The following is a 21,118-nucleotide window of genomic DNA, read 5'->3' as shown; positions in this document are numbered from 1 at the left end:
AAACCCAAAGAGCTGAATGAACTACATCTATGCTCTTAAGATAAATGTTGAGTTTCCTCAATATTTTATGAGTTGTACTTTTCTCTGCCATCAAATTATTTCCACCATCTTTACCCCCCCCACCCTCTCCAGAATTACAAAAGTCTAGGTTAGCTGTTGCTTTTACTCCGCAGCTCAGAGAAACTCGCAAAGAGATGCATTTCCTCTTCCACCTTATTTACAACAGTGGAACTGTCAAACAATGTTGGATGCCCCTTAGCCCTGGCACTGAAGTGGGTCAACAACATAGCTGCTTAGTACTTTAATTTGTTACTGGGAATGAAGGAGGGAAAAGGTTCAACCTGTCAGCAATATTTTTGCCCAAAGAAAGCAAAACCTTCTACATTATCAGTCTTGATTACTGTACATTTCAGACTCCTGAGCGTATCCTGAAAGCCAGAGTGCCAAGGAAACCAACGTGCCTTTTCATACATGCCATCAAGACATTAAAAAAGACAATGTGCCTTTCCATTCATTCCTTTGTTGCTTGTCACCCTACCTGCCCTACTCTCCTCAATGTTTAGATGCCTTCCTTTGAACTTCAGTGTGAACAAGGCTGCTGGTGTATCTCTGGTTACCAGTAATCACAGTTTAAAAAAGCTTGATTGCATAGGAAATCTCTGCAATTACACATTTTCTTCCAACAGTGTTCAGATATACCGTAGATTCCGGATTTTAAGCCGCTACTTTTTTCCCACATTTTGAACAGCTTTGAACTTTGCGGCCTTTAAAACGGAGCGGCTAATGTATTATTTTTTTTCATGCCGCCGAAAACATTTTGCCTCGTAACAGTAGACCAATAAAATTGATGAGTAGTTCACAGAGGTCCAATGAAATTGTACGATAAATCAAGCGCACTTTCACAATTATTGTAAATCAGTCATTTGTACTCACCCTCATCAACATGGAAAACACTCGGAAGAAAAGCATTGTGCTGCCTTTATGGCAGTTATTTAGTTTATAATATTTTCGCTTAGTAATTCATTTTCTAGTTAAAGTTAGAAGAGTTTTAACTATATTTGTTTTCTGTACTACGTCGCGGGATGCTATGACGTCACACCCGGTTTCGCCGCGTCTTGTGGGATACCGGTTTGCGATAAACGGGACGGAGGGGGCATTAGACCCGAGCGAAACGCTGCTTTTAAATGCCGTTTACGATAAACGGGACGGCGGGGGGGGGGGAGCGGCGGAGCGAAAACGCTGCTTTTAAGTTAAAGGCGATCAATAACTTTTCCTGGTAGGCTGCAGTATATATATTTTTTACCAGTCGTTAGGAGATATTGGAATGTTGTTCAGTAAAAAAGTATACGCAACGTATATTTAAAAGTAGCCGCGTTACGGGCACGGTTCGAAAAAAAGCATTTGCAATATGTATTTGTTTTTGTTACCATATGGATTTAATTAAAAGTTAAAAAATCCTCACGTGTAATATCTTTCTGTGTAAATATCTCATATTACAACGTGGGACACCTGCGGCCGAAAATCCGGTGCGGCCTAAAATCCGGTGCGGCCTTTACAAGTAAAAAATTGATTTTATTTCTAAAATTAGAGCCAGCGGCTTTTAATCAGGTGCGCTCTGTAGTCCGGAATCTACGGTATTTGCTTTCAAAGTGCCTTTCAAAGATTGAGGTGAGGGAAGGTTCTCAAAATTACATGTGGTGTGGAGTTCATGATTTCACATTGACCTTTTCTAGGTGGTCTCTCAGAGAAGTTAAAAAAACAAAAGTATACATGCAGAAGATGAACTCCCTCTTAGTGTGCAGGTGATTTTCCAGGCAGAATGAGGTGTGGAATCATTTAGAGAAATGTACTGAGGCAGACAAGATGTTCAGAATTGCATTGTAGCAGTCTTTGTTTCAGTTATTTTTAAAAGGATACAATGGTGATGAAATATTGCAATCTACTTTGTTAACCAAGCACTGTAGTCATTAGATTTGAATGTATTGAAGTTAAAGATGTTGGTTGTAAGTAGGTGTAAGACAAAACTAGGGAATGCTTGAATTAGATTTTCCATCCATCTGTGCAAATCAGGACAGATAAATTGCATGACTAATTTAAATAATCATTTTCAATGCCTGTTATGCCAACCCCCCCCCCCCCCCCCCCGCCGAACACCGCCACTACCAAGTACCTCATTAAATAACTCGGAGGAAGGGGGAGAGAATGATTTAATAAATTCACTAAGTTGAGTGGGCCTAAGCTGCTTGTGATTTCTGCTTGATTCTTCAGATGGAATTTGTGTTGAAATCTTTGGCAGCCTGTGTTGGAAAGATCACCAAAACTGTATGAAGCTGGGAAGTGAGTTAATTTTCACTAGGCTTTAGTAATAGAATAGAGTAGGGAGAGATGGACATTACTGAAATATAGCAGGAAAATGAATTATTCATGCAGCATTTGGTGTGCCATGTTTACTGTTCACTGCAGCTGTTTTCTGCTTTTGTGCTCTCTGAACGCTCACTGTTTCCAAATCCATCAAAATCATTCGAAAATAGATATGTCACATGAAAATCCAGACTTGATCACTAACATATATTGCCTTGTATATTATTTTACAATTTGAGTAATCATTTAATACTTTTCACCTTCCCCAACCCCTTCGTAGTCTACAAGATAGATACTTCATTGATCCCAAAGGAAATTACAGAGTCACAGTAGCATTACAAATGCACAGATATAAATATCAGAAGAGAAGTAAGAAAGAATAAAAAATAAATTGCCTCAAGCAGTCTAACAGGAGGGGGTCATCACTTGCCCAGCTATAGGTTGACTCTTAATAGTGCCTAGTAGCCGAGGGTAAGTGTGACCTCATATCACACTCTTTGGAGCATAACAGTTGTCTTAGTCTATTACTAAAAGTGCTCCTCTGTTCAGCCAAGGTGGCATGCAGAGGGTGAGAAACATTGTCCAGAATTGCCAAGATTTTCCAGAGGGTTCTTTGTTCTACTACAGCCTCCAATGTGCTCAGTTTGACTCTTATAACAGAGCCAGCCTTCCTAATCAGTTTATTGAGCCTGTTGTTATCACGCGTGTTGATACCATTGCCTCATCACACCACCACATAAAAGATTGTACTGGTGACAACAGACTGGTAGAACATGAAGGAAAGGCCTGCATACTCCAAAGGGCCTCAGTCTCCTCAGGATGTAGAAGTAACTCTGGCCCTTCTTGTCCACAGCCTCTGTATTGGTGCACTACTCAAATCTGTCATCCAGGTCCATCCCCAGGTACTTGTAGGTCCTCACCACATCCACGTCCTCACCATTAACAGGGAGCAGTGCAGGTATAGTCTTCCTAAAGTCCATCACCATCTCCCTTGTCTTACTGATGTTGAGCTGCAGATGATTCAGCTTGCACCATTTGACAAAGTCCTCCACCAGTGCCCTGTGTTCATCCTCCCGTTCTCCCTTTATACACCAACTATTACTGAATCATCAGAGAATTTCTGCAGATGACATGACTCAGTGTTATATGTAAACTCCAAGGTATACAGGGTAACAGGAAGGAGCCAGTACAGTCCCTTGTGGGGACTCTGTGTTGCTTACAGCCATATCTGGCACATGGTTCTGAAGATGCACAAACTGTGGTTAGCCAGTCAGGTAGCCATTATCTAGGATACCATGCTCCAGCTTACATTTGCACTAATTTCAAATAAACACATCTCCAAGGTCCTTGACCTAGGGCTCAGAATTTCCTTCTGCAGCTGGATACTTGACTACCTGACCAACAGACTCCAATCAGCAACAACACCTCTGCCACAATTATTCTCAACAGTGGAGCACAAGGCTGTGCTCTCAGCTCCTTTTGTCCCTATGTACTTGACTCTGTAGTCAGATTCTGCTCTAACTCCATTTACTAGTTCACAGACGACACCACCATTGTGAGCCAGATGTCAAACAATGACAAGGTGAAGTACAGGAAGAAGTAACAGTGTCCCAGGACAATCACCTTTTCCTTAATGACCACCTGTTATTGTTTTCATGACTTCAGCAAGAGGGTCGGATTACATTGCCCTACCTTTATCAATGGTGCTAAGGTGGATATGGTTGCGATCTTCAATTTCCTAGGTGTAAATATCACCAATAGCTTGTCTTGGTCTAACCCTGAATGTAGATGCAATTGCCAAGAAAGCATACAAACATATCAGTAAGCTGAGGAAATTTGGCATGTTCCCAATGATGAGAAAACACCCTATCTGCATGTGTCACAGCTTTTTATCATCAAACTGCCAAGAAATTGCAGTTGTGAACACTCCCTACCCAGTCTATCATGAAAAGCAGCCTCTCTTCCAGTGACTCTGTCTGAACTTTGTGATGCTTAGGGACCCTTCCCACTCCCATGATTCTCTCTTCCCCAAGTTTCCATTGAGCAGATACACAAGCTTGAATACACCTTCCAACAGGCTCAAGTATGGCTTCTAACCTGCTGTAATTAGACTCATCCATGGACCTCTTGTATGATGAGGCAGAGATGTTGATATCCCAGTTTACAACATCATAGCCATTGCACCTTATTGTCTACCTGCGCTTCAATTTCTCTACAATTGTTGCACTAAATTCAGTATTTTATTATATTACCTTTCCTGCTCTATTGATGTACTTGCGTTCAGATTGAAAAGACAAAGCCTTTCGCTAGTGCACGGCCAGCAACAAACTAACTATCCCATTTTATTCTCCCCATGTTCTAATCAACATTCCTGAGTTCCTCCCATTCACCTGTACACTATGACCAATTGGTGGTGGAAAATTAACTCACTAGCCTACGCATCTTTGGGATAAGTGGTGAAACCAGGCCACCTGTGATTAACCCATGTGGTCACACAGTGAGCGAACTAACTTGGTACAGACAACAACAGGGGTCAGCATTGAGGCCAGGGTGCTGAAGCTATGAGGCAGTAGCTCTGCTAGTAATATCACTATGTGTGCTCCCCAATGACAACTGTTATGTTTTGTAACTCCAAAACACGTAAAAGTGAATTGAACTAAAAGCAAGAGTCCGGAATAATGTATCTAACTTCATGTTTACTTTAAGCAAGTCATGTAGGTAGTGACATTATGACACATGCTATTTATATACTTTTACATATAACCCACAACACATTATATAAACATCAAAGAATGCCAATCAAACAACATATTTACAATATTACTCAAATATTACTGATATATTAAATACTGTATACAACAAAATTAATTTTGCAAAGATAATACAGGAAAACATTTAAATTCTATGTTGCATTGTCTATAAATGCAAACTTTGAGTGTATTATTTCAAAGTATCACTATCTCTGAACATGTCTTGTCCAGGAGCAAGATGGATCCATCAATGATGGAGATACAGGTCCTCTCCAGGTTGCGACAGGATTCCATTCCTGAGATCTGTTCCCAAATCAAAAAAAAATTCTCAAGTTAGAACTGTGGCCATGAACTTGAATTCCCATATGGCAGAAGGTACCTGAAGCAGATGGCAAAGCTATCCCGCCAGTCTCCCAAATGCTTGTCTTCTATACACGAGTATAGTGATACACATACAGTTGGGAGACCTCAGATTACAGATATAGTCTTGTGGATCTTGGCCAAACTAACCAAAGGTGAAATACTATTAATATTACTTTGGGGACAAAAGCTTGTTGCTCCTATTAATAAATACTCAACTAAGTTGATCATTGCCTGGAAAGCATTCGGCGGGAGTAAAAAGGCACAGAATGTACTTTAGGTGAAGAATTTTACTGTTTGTCACCCATGTTCATCACTGAAACTGAGTGGTCAATAAAACTGCATAGTCCAAAGAAAGTGATTGCTCGACACACTGGGTGGTATCCACAAGGGCATCATTGGAAGCGCAGGTGACACCAAGCAGGGTATTTTTCTTTTTATTGATAATTGAGTGTGGTGAATTAAGAAATTGATAATAAAGCATACTAAATTCAAGCTGCTGCATCGTGAACAGTTGTAAGATTGCTTGTGTCTTCAATACATTAGTTTAATTTTGTTTTCAGACTGAAAACCAGTAAGAGAAGGGACAATATCATGCAAACAACTGTTAAATTGGATGGAATTAGGTTCATTCCCAAATTGAGTTATAAAGCTGGACTTCATAAAGATAGTTATGTAGTCTAGAGATATTGTGAAGTGATAAAACTTTATGTCATCAGCATCAGTGGAAACCTGCTCTACCTATTAATAAGCAAACACGAGGAAATCTGCAGATGCTGGAAATTCAAGCAACACACACAAAATGCTGGTGGGCTGCCTGGCCTGCTGCGTTCCACCAACATTTTGTGTGTGCTGCCTATTAATAATGTCATTGTAGGAATAGCATGTTCCTAAGAAAAGAAAGTCAAGGGTCCTACTTTGAAGGGTATAAGAAGGAAAAGCAAGAACTATCAGTGTTAAAATAGACAGGTGTTGTCCTTCAGAGATTGACAATAAAAGGAAAGCAACAAAATAGATAAATTGGTCACATTGGCAATAACAGCAGAAGATAAGAGAGCAATAAACAATATAGTTGGAGGTGGGGCTAAAATGTGTTTTAGGAGGTTTCAAATTTAGGTGCCAAGAGGATAAGGATTTGAATTTTGAGCATGGTGTACGTGAAGCTAGGAGGATACAAAGTACTCCAGAGATATCAGAGAAGTGAAGACCCATAAATTTCAATGAGAATCATTAGCATAATAGACATTCTCCAAGCTAATTGCATGGTTTAAGAGATTATGAAGTATGTTGCAAGTATATACTCAGTGGCTACTTTATTAGTTAATGCGATACCTAATCAGCCAATCATGTGGCAGCAACTCAATGCATAGAAGCACGCAGACATGATCAAGAGATTCAGTTGTTCAGACCAAACATCAGAATGAGGAAGAAATGTGATTTAAATGACTTTGACCGTGGAATGATTGTTGGGCGCCAGGCGGGGTGGTTTACGTATCTCAGAAGCAGCTGATCTGCGATTTTTTTTTTTAATGCACAGCAGCCTCTAGAGTTTATAGAGAATGATGTGAAAAACAAAAAAGTATCCTTTCCCACACCAGCAGTTATTCCCCTCAACCATCAGGCTCTTGAACCAGAGGAGATATAACTTCAATCACCCCCACAATGAACTGATTCCACAACCTGTGGACTCACTCTTAAGGATTCTACAACTTGTGTTCTGATTTATTGCCTGCTTATTTATTTTGCTATTTGTGCTGTTTGTCTTTTGTACATTAGCTGTTTGTTCATCCCTGTTGTGTGCAGTTTTTTATTGATTCAATTGTTTTCTTTCTAATTTGCATGCTCAAGAAAATCTTAGGGTAGTATAAGGTGATGTATATGTACTTTGATAATAAATTTACTTTGAATATTGCGAGCGGCAGTTCTGTGGGCGAAAATGCCTTGTTAATGAGAAAGTCAGGAGATAGGCTAGACTGGTTCAAGTTCTGACAGGAAGTCGACAGTAACTCAAATAAACACACATTGTAACAGTGTGCAGAGAACATATCTGAATACACAACACATCAAACTTTGACAGCTACAGCACCACAGACCACACCTGGTTCCACTCCTGTACGTTATAAAGTGGCTACTGAGAGTATATTCAGGCATATAGTACAGCTTTTTAATTAAAGGTATGCCCTCTCCATTTAACATCAGATTAAAAAATACGATTTTTACAAAAGAAGAATTTATCCATTGTAGGAAATATCTACATATAAATACCATTTTGCATTGAATGTTTTGTTACTATACTTGGTGCAGAATCTTTGGGTACACAGCACAATTTTATAATTTTTTGTTCCTATAGTAAATTCTTCCATTTCTTTTTTTTCAGCAACATGGAATTGGGCGGCCTAGTGTTTATCATGCTGTAGTCGTCATCTTTTTAGAATTCTTTGCCTGGGGTCTGTTAACTACTCCAATGCTAACAGTAAGTACAGTGTGTTTCATGGTACTTTCCTGCAGTTAATTCTTCAAGCTGAAGTATACTATTACTGAACTGACCAAGCATGAAGCTCCTGAATTTTGTTTTGATATTATGAGCATGTGGTGAAAAATGTGATCACTTTTGAATACAGCAAGGTTCCAGATCTTGAGGCTGTCACCCTTTGGAGATCAAACTTTTGTGTTTGAATTACTGCCTATAATTTTCTCCAGAAAGTTGCCAATGTACTAACAAACACTAGTAATGTTTAGCATTCATTTTCAAGCCACACACAATCCTATTCAATGTGGAGGAGGTATTTAGAACTTACACATGTTTTTTTAAAAATATTAATATGTATTTAAAATAGTGATAAAATGTTTTTATTTATTGATTGAGATATAGTGGCAGAATAGGTCCTTCTAGCCCTTCAAGCCATGCCGCCCAGCGATCCCCCAACTTAATCCAAGTTTAATCGTATGACAATTTACAATGAGCAATTAGCCTACCAACTGGTCCATATTTGGACTGTGAGAGGAAACCACAGCACCTGAAGGAAATCCACGTGGTCACGGAGAGAATTTGCACACTCCTTACAGGCAGTGGCGGGAATTGAACCTGGGTCGCTGGTACTGTAAAGCGTTGCGCTAACCGCTATGCTACCTTGTAGTTAATATTTGCATAGTTTAGAAGCCTTGTTCAAATTGTACTTTGAAGTATAGGTCAATGGGTTTCAATAGGTACATTTAATGTCAGAGAAATGGATACAATATGCATCCTGAAATTCTTCTTCACAAACATCTACAAAAACAGAGAAGTGTCCCAAAGAATGAATGACAGTTAAATGTTAGAACCCCAAAGCCCACCCCAGCTTACCCCCCCCCACATATAAGCAGCAGCAAAGCAACGGACCCCCTCCTCCCCCACCAGCAAAAAGGCATCGGCACCCCCCCCAGCTGGTACTCAAGCGCACAGCAAAGCAACAGTAAAGACACAGATTTGCATTACCCCAAAGACTACTTGTTCACCCAGTTATTCGACGTATCTCAGTCAGTCTCTCTCCACCCCCCCCCCCCCTTCCAATAAGGGAAAAAGAGGTGTCCCCATTTCTGGATATTAGTATTTAGAGAAGGTTGTCAGTTAATCTACATTAACATAAATGTAAGTTAATGCCTTTATTAATATATAATTTAAAATTAACTGGTTCCATCTACCTTGTCCACGTGTGACTGTGTGAAGCTTGAGTGAAAGGCACAGCAAGATGAATGTCACTTGGTGCATTGTCATCCTGGAGGAGAAAGTGATGTTTGGTATAAACAAAGTGTCTCCTGTACTTTTCCATCTGGATGGTCTGGGTTACGGGGTTTGGGGAGTCGTGGTGTGTAAGTAGGCTGATAGTGATGATTTTTGTTTTGTGCTACTTTTACACACAAAACAAGGTTTTATTTGCCTGATCAAGACACCATATGTTGTTTGTAAGGGGGGGGGGAATCATAAGTAAAAGCACTTTACTGTTCTTAATTTCAATAATAACATTAGTCTCCTCAAATGAGTTATGTTGTAATATTATTCAACTGGAATAGTAGCTTGATTAATTTCCAGTGCAGCCTCTATTCCTGAAACAACTGGAAAAATATTGAACAGTTATTTCACATTACTGTATGTAGTTCTACCCATCTTGGGGAAAATAAACACAGCCAATGTTGACGTTAAATGATTTGAATCTGGTCTTGTTATTGTTAACTGCTTCGGGGTGGAAACATTGTAAAACGTGCAGTGATAATGTCAAATGGAAAGTGGTTCACAGCAAAACAGTTTTTTACAAAGTGAGTAGGCGGTGATGTTTCATTTGATCATTTTCCAATGCACAATTTAATTTTAACCAAAATAAATTAAGAGTTTTCTTGATAATCAATACAAATTGACAGTATTTACTACTTCTGCTGAAGTAAGACTTCATGTGAAGCAAATGATGAATTGTCAATACAGTGATATGCCTTTTTTTCACTGAACCTTTTTGGAGTTACTTTTATAGGAAAGATATCTACAGATAGAGGAAAAAGTCTTTAGCTGCTTAAATTAAAAGCATCTGATCAATTTTTTTTTCTTGTCAGCAAGAACCTTCTGAATCCACATTAACATATGACGCAGAGGAAGCTTTCCTTTGCTAAAGATAATACTTTGGTTACTTAAAATGTGCATTGCTACCATTTATGATTGCCATAATTTAGAAAAAAAGCATGTTTTGTAATAGGGAGAAATAAAGTGCAAAGGGGTTCTTATGGATAGTGTAGTGTGCTATACTACTTGCAAAGAATGAATTAAGAACAGTAAATTTATTGCTTACAGTAGCATAATTTGGTAAGCTAGAGTATTTTAAAAAAATTATCCTGGTTAATGGTTATTGTCCCTAGGTATTAGAGTAATATATTGGGTATCTTAGTTTGTTCGGCCAACTAAAACCGATAGCTATAATATAGGAGACACTGCAGTCAAATTGTATTTAATAGTGTTCGACAAATAGTAATGAGAAAAGTGAATAGGTATTGGTTACTAAGCAGAGGGTCCGCAAGAGAGATGTGTCAGGATTGCAGTGAGAAAGGGTGGAGTGAAGAGAAATTATACACTCATTAGCCACTTTATTAAGTATAGGAGTAGATAACAGTGCTGTACCTGTACCTTCTGCTGCTGTAGCCCATCCACTTCAAGGTTTGATGTGTTGTGCATTCAGAGGCGCCCTACTGCACACTACTGTTCTAATACATAGTTATTTGAATTACTGTTGCTATCAGCCTAAACCAATCTGGCCAATCTCTGACCCCTCTCATTATCCACCCTCAGAAATACTGCTTACTTGATTTTTTTTCTGTTTTTCGCACTATTCTCTGTAAACTCCGGAGACTGCTGTGCATATTAAAAAAAAACCCAGGAGATACTCAAGCCACTCCGTCTGGTACCAATAATCGTTCCACAGTCAACGTCACTTGGATCATATTTCTTTCCCTTTCTGATGTTTGGTCTAAACAACAACTGAACCTCTTGAGCATGCCTGCATGCTGATGCATTGATTTGCTGGCATATGTTGGCTGGTTAGAATTTTGCAGATGTTCAGGAGGTACCCAGTAAAGTGGTCACTGAGTGTATATTGGTGTTTTAGCCACTTAATGGAATAATTTGCAAGAAGTAGTTGCAGGTAAGAGAAACCTGTAACCAGGATTCAGATTTATTTTTCCTTGATCTGAAATCTTTCATGATTTTCTTCAATTGTACTTCTGCATTTCTCTAGCTTAAGTGCCTTTTTCTTATTTGGCCTTTTCACCCTCTTAATTATTTGCATTCATTTCCTTTTACGCTGTAAACAATTTCTTGATTTTCTATGTGGCAGCCTTTAGGTAAAGGGGAAAGAATACAGTTGAAACCCGGAGTAGTTGAAGTCATTGCTCCAAGTAGAGAACTACAGAATTCCCAAGAGAAAATTTGAGTTGCCTGACATTGTTTAGTCAGTATTTGAGGTATTTATGCTCTCTGTGAATAAGGTCCGAACTGGCAGCAGAGTGGTTCACTGCCCCAACAATCTGTGTTTAGTCCTGCAGCTGATTTACTCCGACATCACAGAACAGACTGATTAATTGGATAATTAACTACATAGATTGCCACTGATGTAATCAGAGTGGAATTGATGGGCATCTGCGAGAGAATGGATTTCAGGAAAATGGAGGGTTGGAATTGCAGTGAGAGCTGACATCAGTTTTATAGGCGGAATGGCCTCGTTCCCTATCATAAGAAATATGAAAAATGTTAAGTGAATGAGTTTAATGCCTTAGTTTCATGGAATCAATTGTTGTACATGAAAATTCTTTGCATAGCACATATAAATTTTGGTGTAGTCGATTTTCATTAATCTACAAATATAGTTCTTGCTATAACAAAGCATTTGAAACTTGTTTAAATAATTTTGACTTGCTCATTGTGGAAGTATTGGCGATTGTTAAACCTGTTTTTATTTAAATACAGCTATTAGTGTTTTCACTTCATTATATGTAATATTTTTACTTCATTATATGTAATATTTTTACATCTTTCTTTGACAGGTTTTGCATGAAACCTTTCCTAAGCATACATTTTTAATGAATGGCCTTATTCAGGGTGTAAAGGTAAGAATGTCTCAAATTCACATTCCTGATAAAAAGAAACAAAGTTGGATATAATTTTGTAGAAATTAATATGTGTGGAGATGCATATTACTTATGAGATGAAGTGCCTCTGCAGATCGGCCACCACACATTTTAAAGGTCATACTATTCATATGATTCTGTATGTTTCTAACAAAAAAAACTACACAACTGAATCAGTGCAATAACAGTATTGCTGTTCCTCATTGCTCCCTACTCCTTTGCAGAAGTGTCATGTCATTTTTGAAAATTTGGTATTCTAAAGAATCAAGTTCTCTTTGAATACCATCACCTAAGTTTTTCAAAGATGTTCCCAAAAAAATTCATGACACCGGTTTAGCACGTACACAATGTGTGAAAGAATAGTGCGATACAGGAAAACATACCATTTCGCTGGGGTGACATCTTTTAATCTTTGTTTTGCTTTACGCTTCTGGATGCACTTTGTATGTGTCATTAGTTAAAATGTATGTTTACTTTGTCTAATTAGTCAACGCAAAAGGCATAACTCGTTATTCAGTTTCTGAAATTAATGCTATTTATTAATGCCCCAATTGTTAAACTTGGTCATGCTTATGCATGGTTGAATTTATTTCTGCAGATTTTTTTTTTTGGAATGCTGTACCCATTCTCAGTCAAAATCCCTTTAAGTTTAACCTGCCTAAGACTTGTTCAGTATGTAATTTACACAGTCTGTTCTATAAAGGTAGTAGCCACATTGGCAAAGCCTGAGAGTACATACTAAGTAAGTTCTTGAAGATAACTGAATGAGATTCTTCAGAGCTTTTCAGTTAGAAACAAGGTAAACAAAGTACCTTGAGAGTTAAGATGCCCGTTTTATGTTAATTGTTCAGCCTTGCAGGTCTCTAATGACACTTTCTTTAATGCCCAAGATCCTGAAAGTGACTGTGAGCAAATAATTTTAATACATTGTACTTGATATTGGGTTCTTATAGTATGACATTGTGTATTCTATTCTGCAACATCAGTGCTGGAAGCAGCATTCTATAAGGAACATCTGCTCTTTAACAATATTTTTTTTAGAGCTGGAATATTATTTGTATTCCCTATAATCTATGTTTGTTCACTACTGTGTTAGCTTTTCATTTGAGAAAGGTTTTTGCCGTCATTGAAGCTTTACAGATCCCAATCTAATTTGCCACAAATTCCTGTTCAAAGAATTTTACAGATTCTTTCAACTACTGAAACTACTTGTTGGTAGGTAAAAAGATCAAGCTGATGGGCTGACCTTCATTGAATTTTTCAAGAATGTAGTGTTCCATGTTCAGACTTGATTACAGGAATTCATGTTTTTTTGTCTGAAATATAAAATGTGCACATGTTCACTGTACTTTGTGAAAAATAAAAAGATATTGGTAAATGTATCACATAAACAAGTAAATCTTTACAAAAAGAAAATTAAATATTTATCGTATTTATATTGAATGGAAAACAGTGTACTCCATAAATGCAAGTGATTCTGCAGATGCTGGAAATCCAGAGCAGACGCAGGCACACATCTGGAGGAACTCAGCAAGTCAGGCAACATCTATGGGAATGAATAAACAGTCGACGTTTCAGGCTGAGATCCTTCATCAGGAATGGAAAGTAAGGGGGAAGAAGCCAGATTAAGAAGATTGGGGGGTGGGGGGAAGGAGTACAAGCTAGAAGGTGATGATGGGTGTATCCAGGTGGGTGGGAGAGGGGAGATGAAGTAAGAAGCTGGAAGGTGATAGCTGGAAAAAGTAAAGGGCTGGAGAAGGAGGAATCTGATAGGAGAGGAGAGTGGACCATGGGAGAAAGGGAAGGGGGGGGGGTGCCAGGGGAAGATGATAGGCAGGTGAAGAGAACAAAAGAGGCAAGAGGGACACCAGAGAGAATTGAAGAAGAGGGGAGGGAAGAAAATTACTGTAAGTTGGAGAAATCAATGTTCATGCCATCAGGTTGGAGGCTAGGACCAGAATAGAGGGGTGTCTATCTAGAACAGAGGAGAGGAGAAATTTCTTTAGCCAGAGGGCGGTGAGTCTATGGAATAGAGAAAACTGGAATAGAATACCACCATAATGAGGCCACTCTCAGGTTGGAGGAGCAATAGGACATAGGAGCAGAACTAAGCCATCTGACCCATTGAGTCTGACCTGCCATTCCATCATGCCTGATGTATTAGCCCTCTCAAATCCATTCTGCTACCTTCTTCCCATAATATTTGATGCCCTGACTAAACAAGAATCTATCAACCTCCACTTTAAATATTCTCAATGACTTGTTGACAGCCATCCATATATTGTGAACCCTGTATCAGTTTTTTGAGGTCTATCTCAATTTATCCCTTTAATTTCCTATTTTAAGTGCATTGGTGAAGGTCAAAAATGAGATCATAGAAATGCTTTGAATGTAATTGGAAATGTCTAATAGAGGTTGGAGTTTTTACGTATTAGCAACATCAGTAGGAAGGTTTATTATTCTTTGGATCTGAAATGTTGTTTGGCTTAAACCTAACTATCTTGTTACCTGCAATAATATCATGGATGTTATATAATGTATCTATTAAAATCTGTCTCCTGGGACTTGCTGGTGAAAAATTATTTGATAAATTACAGAGACTACTAGATCTTAAGGTGCCAAGTCTGATTCCTGTTTGATGTTCAGTTGACAGTGTAATCAGGATCAGCAATTATAATATTACAGATGTTCTCTGTGCTTTTTGGCAAGAAGAAAATTCTTCTGCATCTTTGTTCCTAACCACCTTACACTGATTGAAAGTACATGCACATGGATGTTCAGCAGGAAAGTTATTTTCATCTGTGCAAGAATTTATCATGCCCAGAGCTGACTTGTGAAGAATTTTCAATGATGAAGAAATAGGTGAATAAAGGATATCAGTTAGATTTCACTTTAAAACTCACAAATATTGATATTAGATATTGAATGTATGAAAACCATTGATTGTGAGATATTGCCTGGTTTTTACCAAAAGGTACAGAATCCTATCTGTGTGATTAAATTGCAGTTTTCATTTTAATCCTGAATTTGCTTTGTCAGAATATAGATGGTAAAGATTAGAGAAGAAGGCAATATTAGTGACATTAGGCTTCGGAAGCATGACTCAAACATGGAGGACACAAATGATCTCCACCGTAGCCCTTTGAATTGTTCATCATCAAAACTAATTGGCCAATAACCATTCTTTGATCACTAGCTCACACTTTAGACGACAAACAAACAAATTAAATGGGGAACAGAGGAAGATAGTGTATTTGTTTTACAAATGCTGTCTGACCTTTTAAGTATCTTCTGCATTTTTATATCAGATTCGACTGTGAGTTGTATTTTTGTTCATAATGTAATATGTGATTGTGTAATATCACTTCTGCATTTCATTTCCTTATTTTAAGGAATAAAATTAGTCTGAATTTGATTTCAGTTAAACATAAATAAAAGGATTATTATAAATCCAGAGCTGCACCTTCCTCAACGCAATGATCTGATTTATTTTCAATCTTATTCTTTAAATTCACCTCAGTAATTGTTGCTATTATATTTTGAGATGATATTGAAATAAAGTAATTTTGGTTTTAACAATGAGTCAGAGTACAGGAAGGAGATGGAGCCAAGTGGCTTGGTGTCATGACAACAACCACTTCTCTCAATGTTAGCAAAACAAAAGAGCTAGTCATTGACTTTAGGTAATGGGGTGCTGAATACACTTCTGTTTGAGAGGTTTACATTCCTCAGAGTAAACATCACCAATCACCTGTTCTTTATCAATGTATAGATGCCATGACCAAGAAAGTGCAACAGTGCCCCTGCTCCCCTAGGGAGCTAAAGGCATTCAGCATGTTCCCTTCGACTTGTATTTTTATAGATGCACCACAGGAAGCTTCCTACTCAAATGCACCATGACTTGGTATGGCAAATGCTCTGCTGAAGATTGCTCTACAGAGTGTTGTGGTCACAAGTCAGCACAGCATGAAAACCAGTCTCACTTCCATGTACTCAATCTACTCTTCTCAGCCAACATAATCAAAGACCCCTCCAACTCTAGCCATGATCTCTTCTTCCCCTTTTCCAACCCCCATCTCATTGGGCAGAAAATATTAAAAACATGAAAGCATGTACCAGCAGGCTAAAGGGGCAGCTTATCCCACTTCTGTAATGCTATACTGGACTTTTTTTTTCCAAAAGTGTTGCTTCCTCTGAATTTTTTTGTTGATAATAGACCACTTGAAGCTGAACACAAACATGATTTCAACCTATTTCTATCACATGGGAATTTGGAGAAACAAGAAATTAACTTTTATTGAATATAAGGCTTTTAATTGCATAAAGGTGCTGATGATTTGCAACAGTTCAACTAAGCTAAAAATGTTTTGTTGATGATTTTCATTTGTACTCCATTTCTGAGGCTTCTCGTTTAAGTGTCCAACAGTAATCGGCCAGCACTGAAGGATTCCAGTTGCCCTGATACTGTTTCTCCATGATCTCAATGTCCTGGTGAAACCTTTCACCATGCTTGTCCCTGACAGCACCAGGATTTGCAGGGAACAAGTCTTAAATGGGAATGCAGAAAATTAATCTTTAGTGACATGTTGTACTTCATGGTTTTGTATGCTTGAAGCATGTTGTCAACTAGCTGGATGTAGCTTGGTGCTCTGTAGTTGCCAAGAAAGTTTTCAACAACATCCTTGAATGCCTTCTGTGCGATTTTTCTCCAATCCCACTTGAAGTTCTTCGAATTGCCTGCCATTGATGACCTGTTTGATTTATGGATCAACAAGAATGCATTTCTTAATCTTGGGATCAGTTATTCTGACGAATTATGAATTGAAAGAACAGATGCAGGCAAAAAAAGGTGTGTGATAGGGAAATTTCAGGGTGATTTTCATGTCAGCAGCCTAAAAGCCATAAAATGCATCCAAAGTTATTCGGGAAGCAAAATCATTGTTGTCCAATGTTATCAAGTGGACCTCTTATACAATAAAATGGACTGTTAATATCACAACCTAGCATATCAACGACTTGTGCCTTATAGTGTGCCTGCAGTGCACCTTCTCCATAACTGTAACACTATATTCTGTACTCTGTTATTGCTTGGTATGATCAGATGATGAAATTATTTCTATGAGTGGCATCTAAAACAAAGTTTTTCCACGGTACTTCTGTATGTGACAATAATAAATTAGTTTACGCATTGATATAAAATTACCAAATCTGAGAGATATTGTCATAGTAAACTCTAGATTCCTCGAGTCTTTATCTTTCAAGTACATTTTCTACTCAGGATAGTGTTTGCTTCAGAATGATCTATATTCCTTTTCCAACACATATGCACGATGCCGGAGGAACTCAGCAGGTCAGGCAGCATCTATGGAGGGGAATAAGCAGTTGATGTTTCAGGCTGAGATATTTCATCAGTACTGGAAAGGAATGGGGGAGAAGCCAGAATAAGGTGGGTAGAGAGGAAAGAGTATAAGCTACCAGGTGATGGGTGAGATCAGGTGAGGAAGAGGAGATTATGCAAGAAGCTGGGAGATGAAAGAGGTAAAGGACTGAAGGAGGAGAAATCTAATAGGAGAGGACGGTGGACCATCGCTTTCTTTCCTGGCCCTGATCACCTTATTTTCTCTATAGATGTATACCTCCATCCTCCATCAGGAAGTCCTTTGTGGACAACAGACCTAACCAGATCCCCTTCCATCCACCACCACTCTTCTCCATTTGATGGAACTTGTTCTTACCCTTAACAATTTCTCTTTTGGCTCCTTCCACTTTCTCCAGACCAGAGGTGTAGCCACAGGCACCAATGTGGGCCCCAGTTATGCCTTCCTCATCATCAGCTATGTGGAACAGTACATGTTCCAAGCCTACACTAGTAATGCTCCCCAATGCTTTCTCCACATATATTCCTCCATCTCCCCTATCTCACTCTGCTTCTGCTCCATTCCTTTCCAGTCCCGATGAAGTGTCTCAGCCCGAAACGTCAACTGTTTATTCCCCTCCATCGATGCTGTTGAGTTTTTCCAGCATTTTGTGTATTGCTTAAGATTTCCAACATCTGCACAGTATGTCTACATCATCAAAGCTGATTGGCTAATTGTCTGTTGTGTCTATATCATTCAATTGTGAATGCCCCAAGTGTGTAATATCCAAGGTTCAAGTGAACAAGATATGCATCCATTGTGTTTTAAACCTTCTCAGGGAGTCAATAGTAGTGGTGGAAGAAATCCAAATGTTGATTTTTTTGCTCTAATAAACTTATAAGAACATTCAGTGTTCAACAGGAAGGAATGTTTTTCTCAATGTGGAAATCAACAGTGCACATTTAATTGTGTGTTGTTTTTAATGCAGCACATTGCAAGATCCTTTACAAAGGCATTGTCAAACAATAATTGGCACCAAACCAACTGTTGGATACACAGTGCAGATAATTAAATCTTTGTCAAAGATCTAGATTTTAAGGAGCTTATTAAAATTGCATAGATGGGGTATACATAGATGGAGGCTTAAAGTGTTTGGGCATTATAGTTAATAGTCCTGCCACCAAAGCTGGATGAGTTAAATCTGGCGATTAAGTGATCAGAATCTGAGGAATATAATAATTCAAGGGGTTTAAAAAAATGGAGACCAGAGAAATGGCAGGGGAAACCACTGACAAGTTAAAACCAGGATGAGAATTGCAAAGTGGGTTTAAAATATTTAACTGAGGCCAATTTAGGCCAGTGCAATAGTGTCCATGGGATCCAGTGTAAGATGGCAAAATGGATCCAAAATCTTTTGGTAGTAAGATGATAGTGGGGGGGAGTTGATTACGCGACTGGAAACCTGGAACAATGATGTACCATGGAGATCAGTGGTTGAGACTTCTTGTTTGTTGCAATTTCACTGTGAATGTTGGAGCAGAGTGTTTGCAGCAGAGTGATGCTGCTTGGACGCAGGCCTTTCACCTTGCCACACCCATGCCAACCATCCAGTGTGGTGCATCTATACTAGGAAAGGAAGTGTGGCTTCCTTGCAGTGGTAATAATAGTGAGGGAGCTGGTCTTAGGTTACAGGATGGTATTGATCCATTGGCAAGATGGGGACATCAGTGGCAGCTGAAGTTTAAGCCTGCTAAGTGTGAAATAATGCACTTTGAAAGGGTTCATATGAATCGACCAAACAATGAATGGTGGGGCCTAACGGGATATTAAGGGGCAGTGGGACTTTGATGTGCAATTTCAGAGACCCCTGACGATTGCAGCACGGATAGGTAAGATTAGGGAAATAAACGTATGTTGTTTCGGTCTGAGACCCTTCATCAGGATGCTTGCTTTAATTAGTCAGTGCATAGTATATTAAAGCAGAGATGTTATGGTCCAACACTATAAACCATTGGTTAGGTTGAAGCTGAAGTGTCATCTGCAGTTCTGGTTGATTCACTAGGATGGAGTGTTTGAGTCTTGAGAAAGGTTGACTAGGCTGTATTTGTTTACAGGAAGCTGAGAAGGGAACTGACAGATGTAAACAGTTATGAGGGGCATAGATAATGTTGATGGGAAGAAACGTTTCCCAATTGTGTCTAAAAGGAGTAGGAAGTTTAGCTGGAATCAAAGGAATTTTTTTTCCTATGCAGTGGATGGTTGGATTTAAAACTAACCGCTTGAGGAGGTGGTAAGGCAGTCACTCAAAACATTTAAGCTATTTGTGGATGAGCATTCAAAGTGCCAATTTATCAAAGGTTACGGGCCTCATACTGGAAAATCGGACTAATATAGGTGCGCACTCAGTTGGCATGGGTGTGGCAGGGCGGACATCCTACATCCATGCAGTATTAATTTGACAGTTTTTAATTTCATTTCATCTTCCAGCTTCCACAAAATTCTGCTTTTAATGCAAATATATTACCAAATTTATACTTGCAGCATTTTGTTTTTTGATTTATCTTTGAAATGTCTATTATTTTGCTATTTTGTGAACAAGGTCATTTAGTTCTGTCTACCTTTTTACCTTTTTTTGGTGCCTTTTTACACCATTTCTACAAATTAACTTCAGTTGTGAAGCATGGAGAAGTAAATAATTGGAAAACTTGGCTGATTCCTCTGCATTAGCAGCAAATCTCACATATTTCTAGTCCAAAAACAGAACTTTAAATGCTGCTTCTCATGGAATTGTGTATGCCTAAGCTACTATGATCCAGTGCATTTTACTTGCAGCTTTTTTTTCCTTTTTATCTCAGAATAGGTGAATTGGCTTTCTTATTTTTGGATCTATCTAAGATCTAAAGACTAGACATTTAAGTATGTAAACTGAACCTTTGGAATGAGTCTGCCCAACTACATTTCCTTTCAAAGATTCAAAGTACGTTTATTATCAAAGTTTGTATGTGTAAGTTTGTATGCAACCCTGAGATTGGTCTTCCCGACAAACAACCCTGAACCAAAGAAAACCATGGAACCCAGTTCAAAGAAAACATCAAACACCACCCCCCAATGCAAAAATAAAACAAACTGGGCAAATGGCAACAAAAAAAGAGAGAAAAACACAGATATAAAACACCATCAAAAGAGTCCAAACGATTTCAGTTCCCCTCGGTGTTCGTAATCTGCAGGCTGCCCCCATTCAAAATTGCCCAAAATAGGAACAACAGTTGAAAGCAACCAGAAACACATCATAACGTGAACTACGGAGTCCAATCCACAATCGCTTGATTAAACCTTGCTGAGGGCCCAGGTCTCCAGTGCCATCCTTCAACAGCATTGAGAGAGAGAGAGGGAGAGGACCATCACACGCAGACACCTTCCCCAAGCAGCAGTGAGAAGCTGGTAGACGGCTCTGAATACCCACTCACCTTCCGCACCATTTTCAGGCTTCTTGCCCTTGAGGCTGCACGCTTCGCTCGAAACATCCTCCCAGACAACAAAGTGCCAGATTGGCCTGAAAAATGCACCACCAAGATGTCGATCACAGAGGCTCCAACAAAAGCAGAACTACGTTTGGAAGAAAAGGGATGCACGAAAGAAGTAGTCTGG

The 21,118-nt window shown here is 38.8% G+C and overlaps 1 protein-coding gene across 1 annotated transcript in view; it reads left to right on the top strand.

Moving 5' to 3' along the window:
• The window catches only part of LOC140741435 (hippocampus abundant transcript 1 protein-like), a 56,915-nt gene that overhangs the window by 14,148 nt on the left and 21,649 nt on the right, over positions 1-21,118 (top strand). The window contains exons 2-3 of the mRNA XM_073071616.1: positions 7,849-7,944; positions 12,030-12,092. Of these exons, the coding sequence (XP_072927717.1) occupies positions 7,849-7,944; positions 12,030-12,092 (159 nt within the window). The remainder of the gene's footprint in view (positions 1-7,848; positions 7,945-12,029; positions 12,093-21,118) is intronic.

This window comes from Hemitrygon akajei, chromosome 2 (genome assembly GCF_048418815.1).
Source record: "Hemitrygon akajei chromosome 2, sHemAka1.3, whole genome shotgun sequence".
Lineage (NCBI taxonomy): Eukaryota > Metazoa > Chordata > Chondrichthyes > Myliobatiformes > Dasyatidae > Hemitrygon > Hemitrygon akajei.
This window is presented reverse-complemented; position numbering and strand designations above follow the sequence as displayed.